General features: G+C 39.1%; 1 protein-coding gene across 1 annotated transcript in view; it reads right to left on the reverse strand.

The window, feature by feature from the left end:
* The window catches only part of ADIPOR2 (adiponectin receptor 2), a 21,076-nt gene extending 15,698 nt beyond the window's left edge, over positions 1–5,378 (reverse strand). The window contains exon 1 of the mRNA XM_009709230.1: positions 5,133–5,378. Within this exon, the coding sequence (XP_009707532.1) occupies positions 5,133–5,300 (168 nt within the window). The 5' untranslated portion in view covers positions 5,301–5,378. The remainder of the gene's footprint in view (positions 1–5,132) is intronic.
* Between the last annotated feature and the right edge of the window lie 15,002 nt (positions 5,379–20,380).

Raw genomic sequence — 20,380 nt, forward strand, 5'->3', positions numbered from 1 at the left:
ACTTATTTCACTGATTAGCTGTCTAAGCAAAATATACATTACTTCCAGTGCTTAGAAAAGCAAGTGAAGGAGAAATTCAGATGTTGAGATCTTTTGATCTGAAGTAAAATGGCAATTCACATGCTTTCAAAGAAGTAACACTCTTTTGAAACAGTTGCAAAAATGGAGGAAAGGAAGAGGTGATAAAGTAGTCTATAGAACAACAAATATTTAAGATAATCTGCTTTAAAACAAAACCAAGCATGTTTTGGTGGGACTTCAAATCCTGTTATGTCAGGCCTCTCCCGTACACACTCAGAAGACAACCTCTACCTACAAAATCCACAATGCAATGCAGGTAGAAGGCAAATACGGGAGGAGATGACAAGTTTTTAATCATAACTCCAAAGTACTAATAGTAAGATGCAAGATTGAAAATAAAGCTAAATGGTTTCAAACCGAGCAAGAAACTTGCAAGTAAATCTATAAATGAAAAAACTGAAGGCAATCAGAGTTTACAAGTATAAGCTCCAGAAAGACTATTCTTAAGACTCAAATGTCTACATTTGGTCTTCAAGATTTCACTTAAATCTTTTTCAGTCAGATAGCATGCACCATAAAGACAAGTTGACAATTCCATGAATTTACATGCACCTGTCAATACCAAAACTATTTTTGTAGTCTAATTTTGTAGATAATATGTACACACCTCTATAACAGAAAAGGCTTTGAGTAAGTTCTATGATTCAAGTTAAAAGCCTCGAGTCACCTGCTCACCTTCAATTATTCTGAAGCTTTTCTTTTGTACTTGAAAATCTGTTACATCCTTCTGCCTCCCTCCTTCAAGTCACTTTGGTATTTATGCTCTAGAAAGACTCTTGCAGCTATATGCAGGTATCATGAAATTTGTCAGAGGTCAAATAAGTTCCACTTGAAATCAAAACCCATGCTCCCGGAGAAACAATGCAGATGAGTATTTGCCCAAATTTCTTCTGCCCATGCAGATGACTGGAAAGCCATGCATATCTCCTCCCAAACCCTTAATGTAGGTTCACACACACTTTAAAGCAACAGGTCTCCACTTGATGGGCATATTTTAGTGCTACACAGGACAACTGTACAACATCCTTCAACTGCATGAAAGGAATCACCATTCAGGAACACAAAAGCCAGATCATTGGAATAAAGGTAAAGAAAATGGTTCTTTTGTTTACCTCCTGTCACTGCCAGGTTAAAGTATAAAAGGAAAGAGTCAAGTGCAGGTTTTTAGGGCTGCATAAAGAGCCCATTCACCAAGTTATAAGAAGTCACACGCATTTTATTGTGTCAGCTTAACAAAGCCACTGTAAAAGAGATTTCTTTAGGAACTATCACTGCTGTAATTACAAAGGCACTTAAGACACAGAAACTCTAGGACAGGAGAAAGGATGCTGTCCCAAAAACTAGGCAATCCAGCATGCTACAGGAGGGAAGCACCTGCTGAAAAAAGTGCCTTATCAACACATACACAGCACATGTAAACTAGAGAAAGAAAAAAAAAGTTTAAACTGCTGAAAGAATGAGAAGAATTATGCAGCTTGCCTGATCCTCTTCTCACCACCAATTCCTTAACATTCAGATAAATGGTCACTATTTCTCAAAGTCACAGAAGGTACACCACTCATCTGCCACTACACTAATTGCACATTTAAACAAGACAGCAAGATGTGTATCTATTCTTTGGAATAGATACTTGGAGGAGGAGTTAATTTATCAACATTATGCACTCTAGAGGAGATCACAGAGTTATGGGATAAAATACAGACTAAAAGGTTCAGGTGTAAAAGGATATTGGTTTTATATGATCCGTATCTTCTCATAAGCATCATTATAAAACTGGCAGATTAACAGCACTGGCAGAAGGATGCAGCTCATTATTACTTCAGATAAGCATGCTCAAAACAGCCAGTAAATCTTTGCTACACGTATTCAGTGAATGCCACAATTTACAGAAAGTAGGATCTTTAATGTAATTTTTAGTTCACAGCTATGCAACCACCCAGGTAGGTTACTGCTGCCAGAGATAAAGGCCTCAGGAAAAAAAAAAAAAACAACCACCACCTTTTAGGACTCAATTTGATTTCTTAATACCACCTCCATTTTTTTCCATGAAGATGCTTTATTTGTAAAGAGGACCAGTATTTTGGCTCATCAAAATTAGAAATAGATAGTATACAATGCAAGCTGCAGGGGAGATGGAAAATAATTCTGAACAATACAACGGTATGCTTCTACACATCTCCTTAGAAAAGACTATTAAAATAATTCATCAAAAGCAACTACTACCTTTTAAGAGCTTGGACTGCTTCCTCCTACAAGTGAAGCAGAAACTGGATATACAAGTAGGCAGAGGGAAAGGAATCTTGTATAGGAGAGTTTGAGGCAGGTTTAATATAAATAAAGGAGCTGCAGTGATATAAATAGGGCAATAGGAGGCAACAGGAAAAGTAAACAATGCAATATTATCACAGGATAAAGTTACACACATTTTTACAGTACTACCTTAAGTCTTAGGCCCAGTACATTTTGGGGAAGTATTTTATCTATTGGAATACATCTATATTATGATATTCAAGAAAGTCAATACAATTAGCTCGTCATAAGAAGCATTTAAAAGCATATCCAGTGACCATGGTTGTTCTACCATCAAGACACCATATTGCTCTCATCCACTTTCCTTCTTCAACATAGGAATTCCTTGATTGCTACCATCGGCTTCAATGTGGTTGCATTTACCCACTAGAATACTAATGGAGCGGGCACCACTCGAGTTCTTTTATAAGGCTATGTTTAGCTTGTGCGCCCGAGTACTATTGCCATCTACAGAAGAACAATAACTTCATATTACTATTATCTAATCAAGACCCTCTTCAAAACCAGAGCAAAATCATGCTTTTGAAATAAGAAGTCATCTCTACTGAGGCAGTTGCACATAGCCAGAAGGTACAGTAGGGCAAAAAAGTGAATCCTAGCTGGCATTTGAGTAACAGCTGTGGTGAGGCTTATACAAGACAAAGGAAGTTATATAGCATAATGTTTTTTCCAGATTATTTAGAACACTGCAGTATGCCACTAACAAAGGCCATTTGGCAAGCTAACATTGGTACTTTCAACAACAGAGTGTTTTGGGATGATCCATCTGAAGCATCAATTATTCAACCTTCTAAGAAAAAAACTTAAAGATAGCACAGTATTAAAAACCAAGAAATCACAGAGGAGAGGAATAAAAGTTTAGGCTGAAAAAATGTCAGAAAAGCAGGAGGCCATATAAGGCAGAGAAAGTGATGAATTTCAAGACAGAACAGCAAGGCTCAAATAGCAAAAAAAAAAATTCTGGGGCAGCATTTTGGGAGACTGGGAAAGAGAGAAGACATCAAATATAAGAAAGCTAAATACTTGTAATGAGTCAAAACAAGAGAAACACATACTTTTGTTGTAAGGATGAAAGTAAACCAAAAAAAAGGGACTAACACATGCCACATGCTAAGAATGCCTGAAAAAGCAGAAGACAGAATGAGAGTACCTTTTATTTCCAAAATGATAAAATTAAACACTTTGATTCATCCAAATAATTTCTATTTAGCTAAGCAAATGTAAAGAAAGAATTACAGAACATAATCAGTTATGGGCTTTTACTTTGGGTTATTCCATCTGCAGGCAACAGGTAACTCACATTATTCAACCAGGAAAATCAGAGACAAGAATGAAAACAGCCTTCAGAAAAGATGATCCCAAACACACTGTCAGATAAACATATGCACGTTCAAAGTACCTGCTAGTACAACTCAACTTTTCTTCTTTCTAACCTTAGCAAATTCAACTATTGGCTAAGACTTTGCACCTTATACACATGCTTTACAACCTTCCACAAAAGGCAAAGAAAAAGACTCCGGGTATTTCCTGTTATCATGATACTGAGAATGTCCTGCAGAAGTTATAGCAGTGGACAACTTACAGTGCATTGGCTTGATTTATTAGCCATGAATACCTGTTCTACTTCTCATTACAAGGACACCTGAAACTAAATTCTGTAAGGGCTCAAACTCATCAAGTTAAAACAGCCTAATAACAGGTTCTCTTGTCAGCTGAACCATGATAGTGGTCCATGCACACACTCAGAATCTGTGGCAAAAGCAATTACAGCAACAGCCCAACTCTTCTTCATAGAAGGCTACATTAAGTAGCATCAGCATGTTTTTGCTCCTGGCTAAAACACACAATTGCTGTAACTGAGCGGATAGATTAAACTCATTAAGCCATGATAAATTTAACAGTGAGCCTAAGATGAATGCCTCTTCCACTTAACTGTGCTGACATCCATCTGCATATATGCTGGGAGAAGCATTAATTACAGTTCTGAAACTCTTTAACCAGAAGGAAATTCTATCCAATGCTTGGACAATACCTTCATATAACACCTAATTAAGCTGTGGAATGCCTTTCCGCAGGATGTCATGGCTGCTAAAATTTACAAAGGCTCATGCACCGCCACTGGCTCAGGAAACCTGTGAGGCACCAATTACTAAAGGCTGGGAGAGTGTCCTAGGGAAGTAACACAACATGCTTCCCCATCCTTGTACTCTTCCTTATCAGTCTATTACTGGATACTGTCCGAGACAGGATATTGTGCACTGTGGATGTTTGGTCTAATCCAGTATGGCCATTCTTCCAACAAGAATGCTTGCAAACAGATTTTTCTGTCCTAATCTCTAAAATGATAGCAGTTAGCCAAGGTTCAGATTACATTCAACCAGAGTCAATGTATCTTCTCCTTTCATTATTAATTAGTTAGAAGTTACAGAACAAAAAAATCTTTTGATATGAGCAGTGTCTCAGCAGAGAACAAACCAGTACAAGTCCCATTTCTTTGAGGAGGGAATAAAAAAAAAAATACAAGCTGGTAAACTTACACTTATACCCCGTCTTGTCACCCAAGTTCACATACATTCAACTGAATATTTCTGGCACCTTCCTGGTTTTATTACAATTATTTAGCAGGCATAAAGAGGCTGTAGGATCACAGTTCACATTTTTGGAATTTATTTCAAGCACTGAAGCACTTGGGTCAAAACTTATTTTTCCTAGCAAACTTAACAGATAATCATATAACTTACATTTTCCTGGTCAGAAGACAGAGGTGGCTCCACTAAAAGAAGCCTCTCCTTAGAGCTGTCCTCTTCAAAGGCTGCCTGTGTTGTTGCAGTATCAGACATGTGTCCTTTTCTGAGCCGTAGACCTGGCTCTGGAGAACCAGCATTATCGAGTTCCGTTAGTTCATTCATGAGATGCTGGGAGCCTTCTCAAATATTCTCTTTCCTCTTGGTTCGGTTTGGTTGATTATGTGTTGGCTCTGAAAGACAAACAGTTTGTGTAACTGAAGTGAAGTTAAAAAGAAGAGTGTTAAGAGTTGTTTGGAAGAAGAGAGTGCTTAAAAGCTAGCAAACAGCTATGACAACTGCTTTTATATGTGTCCAAACTCCCACAGGATCAATTACATAGATTTCTGCACTGCTGGACAATGAATTCTTATCTGGTGACCACTAACACTTTTGTATCCTAACACAACATAAACACAACTTTGAAAGATAATAGAAAGTGAGCTCCATAAAACAGTAAAAAAAAAATCAAAGTAATGTTTTTATAAATCATTTATATTTTCATGAAGTTGCAAACACTGGGCTGTTAAATAGTATTTACAAATAAACTACTTATCACAGGTACTCTATAATAATCAGTTTTTTGTGCATATGAAGCTCATACCCAAGCTCAATCATCTAGGCTAGGTTTCACTCAAACTAGGACGCTAAGTACTGGTACAGCTGCTCAGGTAATAGCAAGCAAGCAGAGCTCAAGTAGCAACTAACTTTAGACAGACTGCAAGGAGGGCAGTAGTACACACAGTGATTATGTTTCCCTTGCTTACGTTAACAAGTTCACAATTACCGCTAGCAATGGGTCTCTACCTTTACTTGTGTGAGGAATTAGACCAGACAGATTTAAACACCATTCATTCCATCACAGCAATCAGAAACAGGTAATTCCCCCAGAAAACCAACTATATTTTACACTTATAACACTTCAAAAATGATTCAGGGTAAATTTAACTCAAGATGCTAAAGATTAAATTTGCAGAAAATTACCTAATGACAACATGTTCATCAGTATTGTTGGTTACCTATTTATCTTGTACATCACCGTGTGGTGGTCACTTCAACAGCCAGTCAAGATACCTGTTTGACACTGGTAGCCTTGGGAGGCACAATAGCCAGAGCACTTTGTAATCAGAGCTCCAGAAACCATCAGAATGAATTAGTGCTCAGCTGAGGCTTCAGAATCACTGTGAATGAGAATCTATTCGTTTTGCACTAATCACTTGGTGTCATTCTATTACTGTAGCATCTAAGTACTTAGATGTGACTAACATAACATTAAGATAACCCATCTAACAAGTTTTAACTTGCCAGGGTGCGTAATTAGACTAGAATTTTAATGCCCATAAGAGATGCTGAACTTTGTCATAATGTAGGTGGGCAAATTAAAAATATAAGATGGGGGATTGATATTGGCAGTCTTGTAATAAAATATCACCTCCAAAAAGCCAATAAATAATGTACTCCTTCCTTCAGTGACTAATTTCATTTATGTATGATCCCTGCAAGGCAATTCTCAGCTCTGACAAATGTGCTATAGTTAATTTTGCTGCTGCAGTTTGTAATATTATATCCCCTCAGCTGCCTGGCAATCTCCAGAGGAGAGAGCTGCTAATGAGCAGGTAACAGACTTTGCAGAACTAAATGGTACCTCAGTTGTCTGAGTTCAGTATGGCACACTGCTTTAATCACCCAAGAAGGTAAGTTCACAATATGACAGCAGAGCAGATGGTATGCCTACCTTCCTGCTAACTCCACTACAGCGTCAGTAACCTCCATCTGAAAAGTAACATCTAAAATGGCCACAGCTGTTTACTTGGTAAACACAAGAGCCACAGGACTACCACCCCATGAGAATTACACCAAGGTTTAACAACGTTACACAGGAAGCCCAATGAAGAAGTTGAGCAAGTAGATTTTAAGACCAAGAACAAATATCTAGAAAACCATAGAAAAACTGAAATCTTGACTGGTTTTGTCATATTTCAAGCAGCCAATTCACAATTCTATTTTTATGTGAGAAACATGGAAGACATCATCACATTGCCATTTGAAAAAACTGATCTAGGGAAGAAAGACTAGAGTATGCAGCAAGAACTATAGTTTGAAATGAAACTTATCGGGTGTCTTAAAAAGTACACTGTATCAATTTGAAGCAGTAGCTAAAGCCAAAAAAATGCAACTAAGCAGAGCAGCTGTTTGTAAACAACAGTCACCAACATGTACACACCCCTACCTGATACTCCACACAACATTTCAAACCAGTAGTTAGTTGAAACAGCCATAGTTAGTGTCACAGATTGTTCAATTTCCATTAGACATTTCACCAGCAAGTTTTCCTAGTTTTTTTTCTACCAGCTTTGAGCAACAGAATTGCCATTGTGTGCTGCATTACGTGCTATATGGCCTAAAAGCATGTCCTTACATCACCTCTATGACATTGTGGGAGCAACGCTCAAAGAGACACAGTAACAACCAACACAGCAGGCTTAACCACATTTGGCCAAGATGCTTGCGAAAGGTTCTTCTAATACAAGAAGAAATAAGAATGCCAAGAGACTTCTTAAATCAGGCCCTGAAGATTTATTTCACTAGCACTCACTGCCAAGGAATCACTAAGGTTAAGAACAAAAGATGCATTTCACCTCCAGCAAGTGAGATTCGCTTTCAGCAGCAGAGTTGAACTTTAGAGCTCTGCATAAATAGAAGTCATCGTTTCTTGAAATTACAGCGGAATTGCTCAACGAACTAAGACGTTTCCATGTTGTCCTTCATGCAAGATCCTTTCAGTGCTAAATATGCTTGCCCTTACTGAGCATGCAAAGGTAAGCAAGCCAAAAGATAGTCCAAAAGGATTGCTACTGGGTTTTAGTCCTTTTTAAAAATGCACTACAAAAGCCAAAAACATGGCTGAATGCAACATGGAGTTGCCAACAGAAAAGTGCTACTAGCCAGCACTATTTGTTCACAAGCAAAAGCAAGTAGTCTGAGATTATGAACAGGAAAGGCATAGATGGTCTTTAATTTCTATTATAAAGTTTCTATGAGACCACAGTTCAGTGAAGGGTTTGAATTACTAGGATGACCTTTTCCTAAGAAAACAGGAAGTCTGAGCATCGTCAGTAGCATCTAGCCAGAAGATGATGGTGAAGAGACTTACTGTCCCATTCTGTCTCTAAGACTAAGCAGTTCATGAAAACAAAAACTAGAAAATGGAAAGCTATGGAACACTTGAGGTCTTGGAAGAGATTGTTTTGTGTTTCACCGGGATTATAAATCTCACATATAAATCCTTTAACTTTTTTGTAGTATGCAACAAGCTAAAAAACTTTCATTAAAATTACTTTCCATTTAAAGAGGAAGTTGCCATTTACAATTAAAACCTATTTAATGATTGCACATATAAGCAGCATAATATCAGCATCTAGATCAATCAGTGACTTCCTGCTGTTTAAAATCTGCCGAGAAAAGCATCTACAGAGTTTGGTTTGTTGTGGTTTTTATTTGGGTTTTTTTTGGTTTTTGTTTTTTTAATAGAGAAACCTTCTAAAGACTATGTCAGCTTTTAGAAAGGGCTTACCAGTTTAATACTATCATAGTTCTAAACACAGCCTATAAACACAAAATGTAGCACTCCATTAGTCGACTTAATATGCTGCTGCCACCACACAACCTACAATAGCCTAAGTGGTCATCACTCCATCCCAGTTCAGAAGTCAGTACCAGTTTCAGGCTGTGGACTCACCATCTTCCTGGAAACAGCATCAGAAGGCAATACTATTTCAGCACTTCACTGCAATTGTGCAACGTTAGAGTCAACATCCACAATTACAGTGCATTTAGGACACTGCTTCACTCCTCAAGATGACAAGGAAAGAGTAGTTACACAAACTTAAGCACCACAGGATGATGCTACTACTCTTTATACAATCTTCCTGGATATTCCCCAGGATAAGTGACACAGCCATTCTAACCTCCCAGAACTCACCTAGCATGAGGACTGGTTTTCTACCTAAGCTAAATGCCTCATGGTAGCAAAACAAAGAAAGCACACTAAGGGCAGCATCTGTAGTTAAGTTTAAGAAATCCGACACTCCCTTTTTAGGATAAAACACAGTCCTGGATGGTCAGACTACTTTCCCAGTACCTCTAAGTCAATCTCTCCAGCATTCAACTCTTCTCAGTATGTTCCTCCTATAAGCAGCACAAGAAGGATCCCTTCAAAGGTATTTCATTCTGTCTGCAGGTAGTATTTGGAAGAATAATGAAAATTGCATCCCCCTCCATTCCCCTCTCATTGATCCAACAGCCTTTCTGATAGAAGCTCTCCTGTTCAGGAAGGGAATGGCATCCACTGTATGTTCTTTCCTTGCTAACCCTCTTCAAAGCATCCATTAAACTAGCATAAGCAATGTATACACAACTAGACAAATCTTCAAAAGATTAGCTTATTCTCCCTAACAAAGCTTAGTTAACAAAAGAACAAAAGGTCATCATGAAAATTTTGGGCTATGTTGTTTCTCAGGACATTCATTAATGTTTAATGAAGGGCTTGAGTGCCTGAAAAGTCTTGTAAGATACACTTTCTCAATCTACAAACTTTGCCTTGCCTGTGTCCATGTACCATGACAGCTACAACAGCATCACTAGTTGACTAGCTACATCCATGCAAGTAGAATAGCAAAGATAATTGAACAGTAAACCACCTATGGGTTGAATAACTTTACCAAATCCAGAGTTGTTTAGATCAGGCCTTAGAAACAAAGTGGGCATAACTCCATTTCCAGAACTGTTAGCTCAGGTACAAATGGCAAAGCACTTCCAGTACAACCCACGTGCAGACTGTTAATGATAAGAACACAGCTATATAGGGTGATGGAGGGGATTATTTTCCCTATAAAGTAGTCGATTCTGGCTACCTTAACAGAAATAAGGTATACTAAACAAAATGTAGCTTTCTTGGCACATTGTATTTCTACCAGTAACTTCTGGTAGGGAGGTTGCGTCACAAGTCGCTCCCAAATGGTACAGTAACACCAACAGTATTCAGTAACATCACACAAAAGCTTCAATTATTCTCAGGTGACACTGGCATCATCCTGTCACCCAGCTGGTTCCCTTAGTCCCTAGCAGTACTGCTGCTCAATTGAGTTCATCAATGTTCATCAGTGAGCTGTTGGCAAGGTGTTGGGTTTTGTGCTTTCGGTTTGGGTGTTTTTTTTTTGGAGGGGGAAGCGGTCATCTTTGACTTTTTGCCTATGTGGCACCCTGGTCCATTTACTGAGGAAATTAGGCAAGCCCCAGTGCTAATACAAGGCAGTCAAATACAGTTTGGGTAGGGGAAAGAGGAAGTCAGACAGGAAGCGCTGTGTCATGAGTTAAGACTGCTGTTGAGCATCACACATACATGTGGCCTAGCTAACTCATGCTGGGTCACTTATTAACTACATGGGGTATCCACTGGTTGGCTCCTTTTTTCATTATGCATAGACCAAAGCAAGAGAGAAAAGAAATCCATACATTTTAAGCAGATTTATGAATTGCCCCTAAGTTAGAAGACCACAGCTAAAAAGTTAACAAAACAGTAACATTGAAAGATTCAAGAGTATAACTTGAAATAAGGGATTTTTAATCCTTTTTTTTTTTTCTTAAGAGTCTTTCAATGATTAAGCTGTCTTTTTCTATTAAAGAGTTAAACATCCACAGCAACATTCCAAATATTCTCCAAAACTACACTCAAAACCAAAGCAAACAAGGGTAAGTATGAACAGGGGAAGGGGAGGGGGGTGGGGGGGAATCACAGAAAACCTTGTTTTCTCAATGTGTCCTAAAGGAAAAGTATGAATCAGGCTGTAAAAATTCTTTGGAGGTCATCTTTTAACAATGACAAACAATGAGGAAGCAATCCAGCACCTCTTCTCTTAGATCTAATTTCCCTAGATAAAGGGATATCTACAAAACAAAGATTAGACTCCCGCGGAGGGTCAGTGGCCAAAAAGCTGTCTTTGTAACTTGTAAACTGTCACTGGACACTTCAGCCTAAGCTATTTCACAGCAGGCTGCAAAGGCAAACAATCAAGCACATTCTGATGCATTTGGATCCAAAGAAAGGGAACAAGCCAGCAGCCTGCCTACATTAAGGAAATGGTTCCATTTCAGAGGATCCCATTACATTGTTACAACATTTGTCCAATTTGTACTGCAAATTGGACCCCAGTTTTGTAACTGGTTTAAACGTTATGTCAGAGGTTGGCCCACCCCCAGTGCACAATGTCCGGTTGTTACAGATCGGATGACTGCTGTAAATTAGTTTTACTCTTCAATAAACCAAAACCAAGAGAATTGTCACCAAAGCAGTACAAAATGAGGAACAGAAGTTCAAGTTCTTTTTACATTGCATTCCACAAAAATCCACAGCTCAGACCTGGAAAATTTGCTTTTGGTTCATTTTTCATTAAATAGCTCAGTTTCTCCAAGTGAGAAATATTCCATCTTTGTGCCCTTTTATGATTTTATTTCTATGGCATGTTACTTACTCACACCAACTTACTTCACAGTTGCCAGCAACAAAAAGATGCAGTTGGGTTTTGTTAGTAACACTTTGGATCACAGACTGTCTAAAAGTGAAAGACTGAAATTAGACATTACTTTCTCCTTAAATGAAAGTTTAGAATACATCCTTTTAACTACTGCCTCAAGGACATGCGAGCCACAGAACTGTTGGGTGAAGATGAAGGAAGCAAAGTCTTTGGAGTAGGCACTAAAAAACAGAGCTAGACTACTAAATTGAAGTTACATTCATTTAACCCCTCTACACAGAGGATCTTTGCGTGAGAATGGAAACGGCACCAAGATGAACAGCAGCAATCCAGAGAGCAAACATTCCCCTACCCTAGCAGGTACAACGCTCTCCTCCTAAGGAAGCCTAAGTTTAAATCTCTTTAGAAACTGAACTGAGATCTTTTACAACTCAAGAATATGCTCCAACGCCTGGAGCAACTGTACAAAACCAAACACTACCACCTTGCTTTTAAAAATCAGAGAATACACATGTTTTAGGCTGCAAACTTCAAGTAGGAATGCATTTGAGACAGTTGCCTTCATTGCTTCTCACTGGCTTGCTTGGACATCTCTTCACCTAGATGCCATCGCTGTGCAGACTTAAGGGCTGGCTGGTGCCAAGAGGGGGGAGCCCCACTCCTCCCTGGGTGGGCATCAAGCAGCCCCCCTTCTCAGGGCTGCCCCCCCAGAGACACTCCCATGTTTGTCACAACCCATTCCAGGTGGCAGTCTGGATAAACGTTAACCTTGGGAGGAGAATGAGGTATTCATTTACTATCAACCTAGCAAACTGAATTGGCTCGATACACTATCAGAAAAGGAGCGTGGACAACATGACAGTAAAGGCAGGACCACACACCCAAGATTTTAATTCTTTATGTATTTTATAGGCAGTATTCTCCTAACCTGTTACGGACTGACAGTTATCTGTTGGCCCAAGCCTTTAATTGTCATATACGTACATACCACAATCTTTATTATGACCTGTTGACCAGCTTCGGACCACACCTGGCATGGCAAACCAGACACCTTACCAAGATTACTAATTTTAACATAGCAGTCAGGATCTCAGAAGTTTGGTTGCAAAAAGCTGACCATCACATTCTTCCCAGTTTTAGGAAGCATCTGCTCTCTAGCTTTACCGGTAATCTTGATAAGCTTTATTCATGAGGTAGTGAGCTTGCTCATCAGTGTTTTATTTTGTGGCTGACAAGTTTAGTCTACAAAATGTGTTTGCATTCCTGTATTTGTAAAAAATAAGAACAAAGAAAACTTACTCCTTTACTTGCGTTCAACAATGGCATTTCTTAATTTGAAAACAGCATATAATCCTCTCCTCAAAAACCATAATGTTGTTTTGTCACAAGTCAGACAACTCAACATTTCCTACTTTTCCATAGGAATAATGTTACTACAACATTGTAGGAATAACCAACATCCATACCCACAGCATTGTATCAGTCTAAGATCAAAAAAGCAGTGCAGCATCTTTTTCAGATTCTTTCTTAACCACCAAAACTCAAGAAAGAGAGGCAGATCTACTATAACCAGACTGGAACTAATCTCTGTCAGTCAGAAGCAGATTTAGTCAAATGGCTGAAGTTCTAGATAAAACCAGGTAAAGCTACTTATTAATTATGTATCTTAATTTCCTTAAAGCAATAGCCAGAGGCTAATTTGGTTTTTAAAAGATAATCACTGTTGAGAGTTAAGAAATAGCTGACGTGAACTTTTAGTCTCCTCTATCATTTAGTGTCACCCTTTCAGATATGCATTTCTTTTCTATTAACACTGTTTGAAACCAGCTCAAATTCTGAAACAAGGCCAAGGACACTGATATCACAATACATCGCTGATGTAATTCAAAAGTAGAAACATTAAGTTAATCCTTTACTTTCTACCATCCTATAACTAAGGAGAGATGGCAAAACACCCACAGTCTATTTATGATACTCAGTGGGATTAATGTTAAAATTCTGAGAACGAACATTATTATCTGCATACCTGCGAGCCCTTTAAGTAGGGATGTAGCTTAAAATCAAAGCACATCTACAGGACCTAGACCAAGACACACACAAAAAGTCATCTTGCTGTGGTTTGTTTGACCACGTTGGCATAACACTTTTTGCAAGTACAACTGTGTTCCCTGCAGAGTTTTTTGCTAGTATAGCTGCAGCCTGCAGTCTCATCAGCACAGTTATGTTAGTGTAAATTTTAAGTTTGAAATAGTTTAAGACCATAAATGTGCTCCAAGTTAAGTTTCAAGTAACCAGGAAGCATTTTGGGAATACACACATTTGATGTGCTGCATGACTTAATATCACTTATTGATGCATTCAGATAGTCATACAGGGGGTGGGGGTGGGGTGGGGGATGTCCCCATGTCTCTTCCAATTCCGAAAAAAAACAAAACTAAAAGAGGCCCCCAAACATGCATTGCAATTATCAAATAAATAAATAAATAAATAAATAAATAATGCTAGGAGCTGTGGCAATGAGGAGCACTTCACTTCTATATACTTTCAGTGAAAAATATACTGTCCCTACTTTGAAGCATGTAATTGCAATCCACCCTTTGATAACAGAGCTACACTGCTTGGTTAGTAAAATGAAGACTGGCTGTAACATTGGATAAATGACAACCAGCACCATTAAAGGAAAAGATTATTTTGTTATGTCAGACTATTTACAGTAGACAACTCACAACAGAAGATCCAAAACAGGAGATTAAGCAAAAAAATTCCTCAAAGGAAACAGATTCAATATTTACACTTATAAAAATACCTTATTACAAACAGGAATAATACCATGATTTCACATAAAACAGAAAAAGTTTGAGTTAGGCATCCAGGTTGCCTTTATCATAGATAGAATACAGCATTTACTGTAATTATAAAATTCATTAAAAAAACCCAGAAGACTAATATGTGAAGCACTTACACTAAGTGACAATGGCTATCTATCACAATAAAGTACTACTGGCTCCCCTCAGACCTACACAGGTCACCCCAAAGCAAGAGAAGACAGAAAAGAGAGGATGTTTCCAGGAGCCTTCACTCAGTCCTGCTCAGGAGCCTGGCACCGTAAGAGGGTTTGCAACACCTGTCCTGGGCCTGTGAGTGATAGGCAGGGATTTGTGGACATCGAGCAGGGGGAAAGCATAACCATGCAGCCCTGTAAATACAACAGGACCAGTGCTAGCAGCAGGCCATGAACTCCGTGTGGAGCCGCAAGGCCTCAGGACTGAGGCGTGTCAGGCTTCCTCTGTCTGAACTCTTCTTAACCTGCCTTTTACTCAGTTTAGCTGTGACAGCAGCTTCTCTAATTGACTAGATGTCCACAGCTAATTTATTTTACTTTTGTTTACTTTGGTGTGATATAACCTCCAGTTATCCTCCATACACAGAGGCATTTACAATGATGTTGAGAAATACTGGCCTAGTATGACAACAGAGACCCTGAGAAGTGGAGAGACAGGATGCGGTACAGAGGAGTACAGGGGTGGGACAAGAGATGGGGCACAGGTTTGCCACCAGAGACCCCGTGGCTATAAACAACTCACTAATGGTCCATTAAAAACAAATGCAGATCTGGAGCTGGACAAACCTGGCTTTAGGGGTAACAAGGAAATATTAATTAACATACATAAAGGGCACTGTACGCAGTAAATTCAGACATAACCTAGAGTTGTAAACTGAACGAAGAAAGCAAAGAGGTGTAAAAGAGTGTTAGCAAACATACAAAAAAACCCCAAACAACGGGATCATAGAGGAAGGAAGAAGAAACAAGCAACATCAGCATCATACTCCTCCCAACAAATGACTCCCAAGACTGATGATCTCCCATTATCCTCTACAGTAGTCCAAAGCTGCCAACTTAAAGACCCAGAGCAGCAATGGAAGGGTGAAAGTAACTCCAGCAGAAGGGACAAAACCCAAAAGTGTGTGTATTACAATTTTAGCTGCGTTTGGCAATATTTTCACAAATGCAAGTACTCTAACCACAATATTAGTCTTAATTTTTCTTTAAGAATTAGGTGTAGACTAATGATTTTTGAGTCAGACTGTTAAGATTGCCATTCTACTAACAATAAATTCTTGGCTTTACTTACACACGTGTTATTTTTGTACACACACAGACACACGCACAAGGGGAACTTCCACTTTGCCCATAAACAAGAATGTAACAACATGGATACAGTCCTCCATTCCTTCTCCCATTTTGCAACTCTGAAGAGCATTGTTAGTCTTTAAAGTGTTACAGGAAAATTACAACGTAATAACAAAGTCTGAAACAGCCCAAGGAAAAGCAACCAAAATTGGCTCTCTGAACTTGTAACACATTCTTTCCCCAGAGGGAATTCTTTGTGCCAGGGTGACCCGGTCAATGCTGTTTTGTACCAAAGGGCCTTTCATACATGTATATACACTCCCACAACAGCACCTAAGCACAAAAGCCAGTGAGCTAAGCAGTCACTGGCTGCGCTTTCTGTTTTCAGGAAGAAGTTCTAGATGTCATAGAAGATACTCAATTTCTTTCTTCTATGACATCTTAGGAACCCTAAGAACATGAAGGAAACGTGGCCAAGTTGATAAGCATCCATGCTTTTACGAGCAGGAAAGGTATGAATTTGGGTTGATTTCCTGGACAAGGGCCCAGACAGGAGGCACAGGAAAGAAGAGAGCAAGAACTGTGTCAACAAACTACTGAATAGTTATTTGTCCTAGTTTTCAAATACTCTCTGGAGGTACTCTCATTCTAGCCTAACTGCATCTGTAAGGGGTATTAATACATGCAGAACTATTCAGATAAAGTATTCTGGAAAGAAAAAATACCTTATGCTGACACAACACCTACTGTCAACAGAGTTAGCAAATAAGGGACCTCGTTCTAGTATAAGTTTGTTCTCTTTCTGTAACAAAAATAAACTACCTAGTACGATTCTGGTGCAAAAATTAACTACAACATCCATGGCTGTCACTGACAGGCAACACAGCTCTTCAGATTCACCTAATGTGCACAGACAGACAGCTACCATCAATACTGAGAAAATGCAGGCCAATGTTCTCTGTAGAGACTGAGTGCCACACACAGAAGCCAACCACTAGTCTGTATGCCAACAATATACTTGGAAACCTAGCCAAGAACTCTATACAGGGGGTCAGATGTAAACAGAGCATAAGGACCGCCTTATCTACTTCTACAATCTCCAGGTACCCTATTATGAAAAGCATGAAAGGTTCTTCCAGTATTGACAGCATAGCAGCAGCACGCATGCTTTTGGAAAAAAGTAGACAGCGATAGATTTGTAAGCCCTAAGAAAAGTCAATAACCAGTGTTGTGAATTTAGTATGTTGGAAAAGAGCAGAAGTAAAATCTTAGAGGACAGTTGACCTGCCCAGATAACCAGGCAAGCCCTCACCTATGTAGACAAGCAAGCAGCTGCAGCTAAGGAAACAAGAGCATTAAGTGATACAAGCCTTGTATTTACGAAATACAAAATCTAGTATCTATTTTTATCACATGGTAGTTTATCAGTAATAGTTCAAAAGTTTTACATTGCATTTTACACATTTACTAAATTACTTGAGAAAGGATCTGTTTTGCAATAGCAAAGAAAATTTTGTTTTAAACCAGAGCTGACCACTCAAAATTGCAGTAAGATTTCAACACAGCACAAGGTTTCCCAATCTTCATGTCTACAACAGCACCACCATCCAAAACAACAACAAAAAGTGAAAATACCAAGCATTGCCTGTCAGCCAATGTAAGGTCATAGAGTTAGCAGATGATGATCTCAAACACAAAAGAAGTTGTTCCTGACACAGCAAGTAGGTAAACCTTGGAACTCCTTGCTACAGGATGAGAAGTCACATGGAAACTGGACACACATCCAGATAAATCCATCAAAAGGTGTTAAGCACATGAAGCCACCTCTAGCTCTAGAAGCCCCTAAATACCAGTGCATGTCTATCATATATTGCTTGCATATTTATGCTTAGAAGCTATTTTCTTCCTCAGAGATGGGCATCCTTACTAAAAACATTAATCCTCTTTGAGGAAGGACAACAAGGGGCCTAATGAATAAAAACAAAACAGGAAAGAAATCAAATCATTATGAGACAGAAAGTGAAAAACTCCACAGAAGAAAGGATGAGGGTTGAAACAGAAAAATTCTCAGGGACACCAGGCAAAGCACCCCAGCAATGCCAATAACTCTCCAAAGGCATCCAAGAAGCCAGTATGCACTACCTCGAGATGCTCTGGTCAGCAACTTACATAAGAGGACAAGGGAACAGGAAAACCCTATAGCTGCCAGAATCTCATTTGCCAAGTTTCTTCCCTCTCCCCTGAATGGCCAGCTTGACTGGGAGCAGTAAGTGGTCCTGCAACTTGGCCAGGCTTCAGACTGAGGGGTATAAATAGAAAGGTTAGGGACAAAGCACAGTCAAAGTTTCAGTAAGAGGTGCTGTAACCTGGCACACCTGGCGTACACACGTCAGGATTTCATCCTGCAGCAGGGGGATACATCAAGTGAACCATACCAGCAACACAACCATAGCACAACCCTCACACTACCCATCAACTTATCCCCAGTGAAACACAACCTGCTGAGCACAAGCCAGCCCAAACCTTGGTCTCTCCCCTTCACTGAGAAGTCTTGTCATTTTGTGCATGGGTGGGACACAAGGGCAAGAAAACTGAGCAAGTGGAGCATGAGAACGTAAAAGTGTTTCTGCAGCACAGCTTGGGAGGCAGACTGGGTGGATATCATGCAGCCTGCCTGGGTTACACACAAGAGGGTGGTCAGAGACTCTCAAGGGCAGAAGCTTAAGCAGTAGCTCCACAACGAAGGTACGATCCTGAGTCAGAGGGATTTCTAGTTTGACCCAGCCTGGTTTATGTCATAGCTATTCTGGAATTCCAAGTTTCAATGGAATGACTCGCCTTTTTCCAGAGACTCAAGGAAAGCAAAACACTCAGTGTAACCCAATTTTGATTCTTATACACAGATTACATAAAAGCTGTTGACCACTATGATTTTTACCTTCTTCCATGAATAATGTTTAAACTGTCACACAGCAATTTGATGTCATTGATTTCCATTGCCAAAGTCAGAACAGTAAGAGCAAAGGTTTAGGGAAAAACTAAAACAAAACCCCAAAAACCACCAAAACAAACATGACAAACCTGAAAACAAACAAACAAAACCCAAAACCGACCCTACCAAGTACCTGACACATTGTTACAGTTTCCCTCCTGAAGGGGAAAAGAATTACTAGTTCAAGTCCTGTCTCTGGCTGGTTTATACTCTCATGCATGTACCTAGCACTCACCTCAACTATCAATTCCAATTTGGAAGCCAAGCTTCTCATATTAAGTGTCACCTCATTTCAGAAAAAGTACAAGTATCTTGTGAGCCTCAGTCCTGAGAAATACAACTTAGAATAATGAAACAAACAGATCTTGTACCTTCCCTGTGGAGTAACACACAGCAGTTATCTTAACCACTAAAACACATTTCTCAAAAACACCCATTATTCCTAATACCTAATTTGTTACTGCTCTCTGATAAATAGCTGTTCTACCTACGAGGAAGCACAGATCAATTCCTCTCACCTCAAATTTGTCACTGGTTCTTGATGTTTGTATTCAAGCTTGGAAAGGTTACAGTCCAAGACTCCTACAAGAAGGATGTACAATCAGCATGAAGGCTGTTTCTCCAAGTTAGCTTAAAACTAGATAATAAATTTACTTAGACAGGGGAAAAAAAATCCTTAAGAGTATGCATGCTGTACAGCAGCTATTAAACATTTACAGTGGATGACAAAATGCATGCATTCCATTTAAATTAGAATTCGATTTTTGTAGGTTCGCTCACCAAGATAACTTTGAGTTAAATAAAACTCCACATAGTTACAGCTAAATTGTATAAAGATGCATCAGCACAAAACCAAGGCAAGCAGGAAATTTTTAACCATCTCAGCTACATCATTCTCCATAAAATGTTCGATGTAACTCCAGATACCATGTTTTACTCAAACTCTCCGCCAAACAAATCTCTGCCTCAGTACTTGTTAAAACTGATTTATTACTGTCAAATACATTAATCCACATGTTTATCTGCCTCAGCTCACTTAAAGTTAGTTGAAAGGACTTTTGTCAAGCCATATACAATGTTGCTTTTGGTCCACGTGGGAGTTTGAAATCGGAGCTTGGGAGAGATCCTCTATTACATAAATATTACAGCCTGAAAACAACAAGGAATGTAGAGGACTTTTCCTGTACTCTATTTCCATTTTCTCCACTTCATGGCATGTTGTTGGAGCCTAAAAATTTCACTAAACGAAGGCTGAGTTTATCTTGGGATCCTGTGTCACTGGAGTTGTAATGCATACAGCACTCACATGCCAGCTTCAAACTGACATTCTCTGCACTCCAGCGGAGGAGGGAAGGTTTGTAAGTTATACAACCTACTTCATCCGTACTGCAAGTAGTACACAAGACAGAAAAGCTGATTCAAACATTACACATATTACATTACGTATAATAAGTGCTGGTAATATTCCTGTACAATGTTTTGTACCCAACAGTTTAAAACCTTCCAGCTGTATGGCTTCCTTATTCAGTATTTCCAACAGAAAGAGGAA

The sequence above is a fragment of the Cariama cristata genome, unplaced genomic scaffold (genome assembly GCF_000690535.1).
Source record: "Cariama cristata isolate BGI_N322 unplaced genomic scaffold, ASM69053v1 scaffold43281, whole genome shotgun sequence".
Taxonomy (NCBI): domain Eukaryota; kingdom Metazoa; phylum Chordata; class Aves; order Cariamiformes; family Cariamidae; genus Cariama; species Cariama cristata.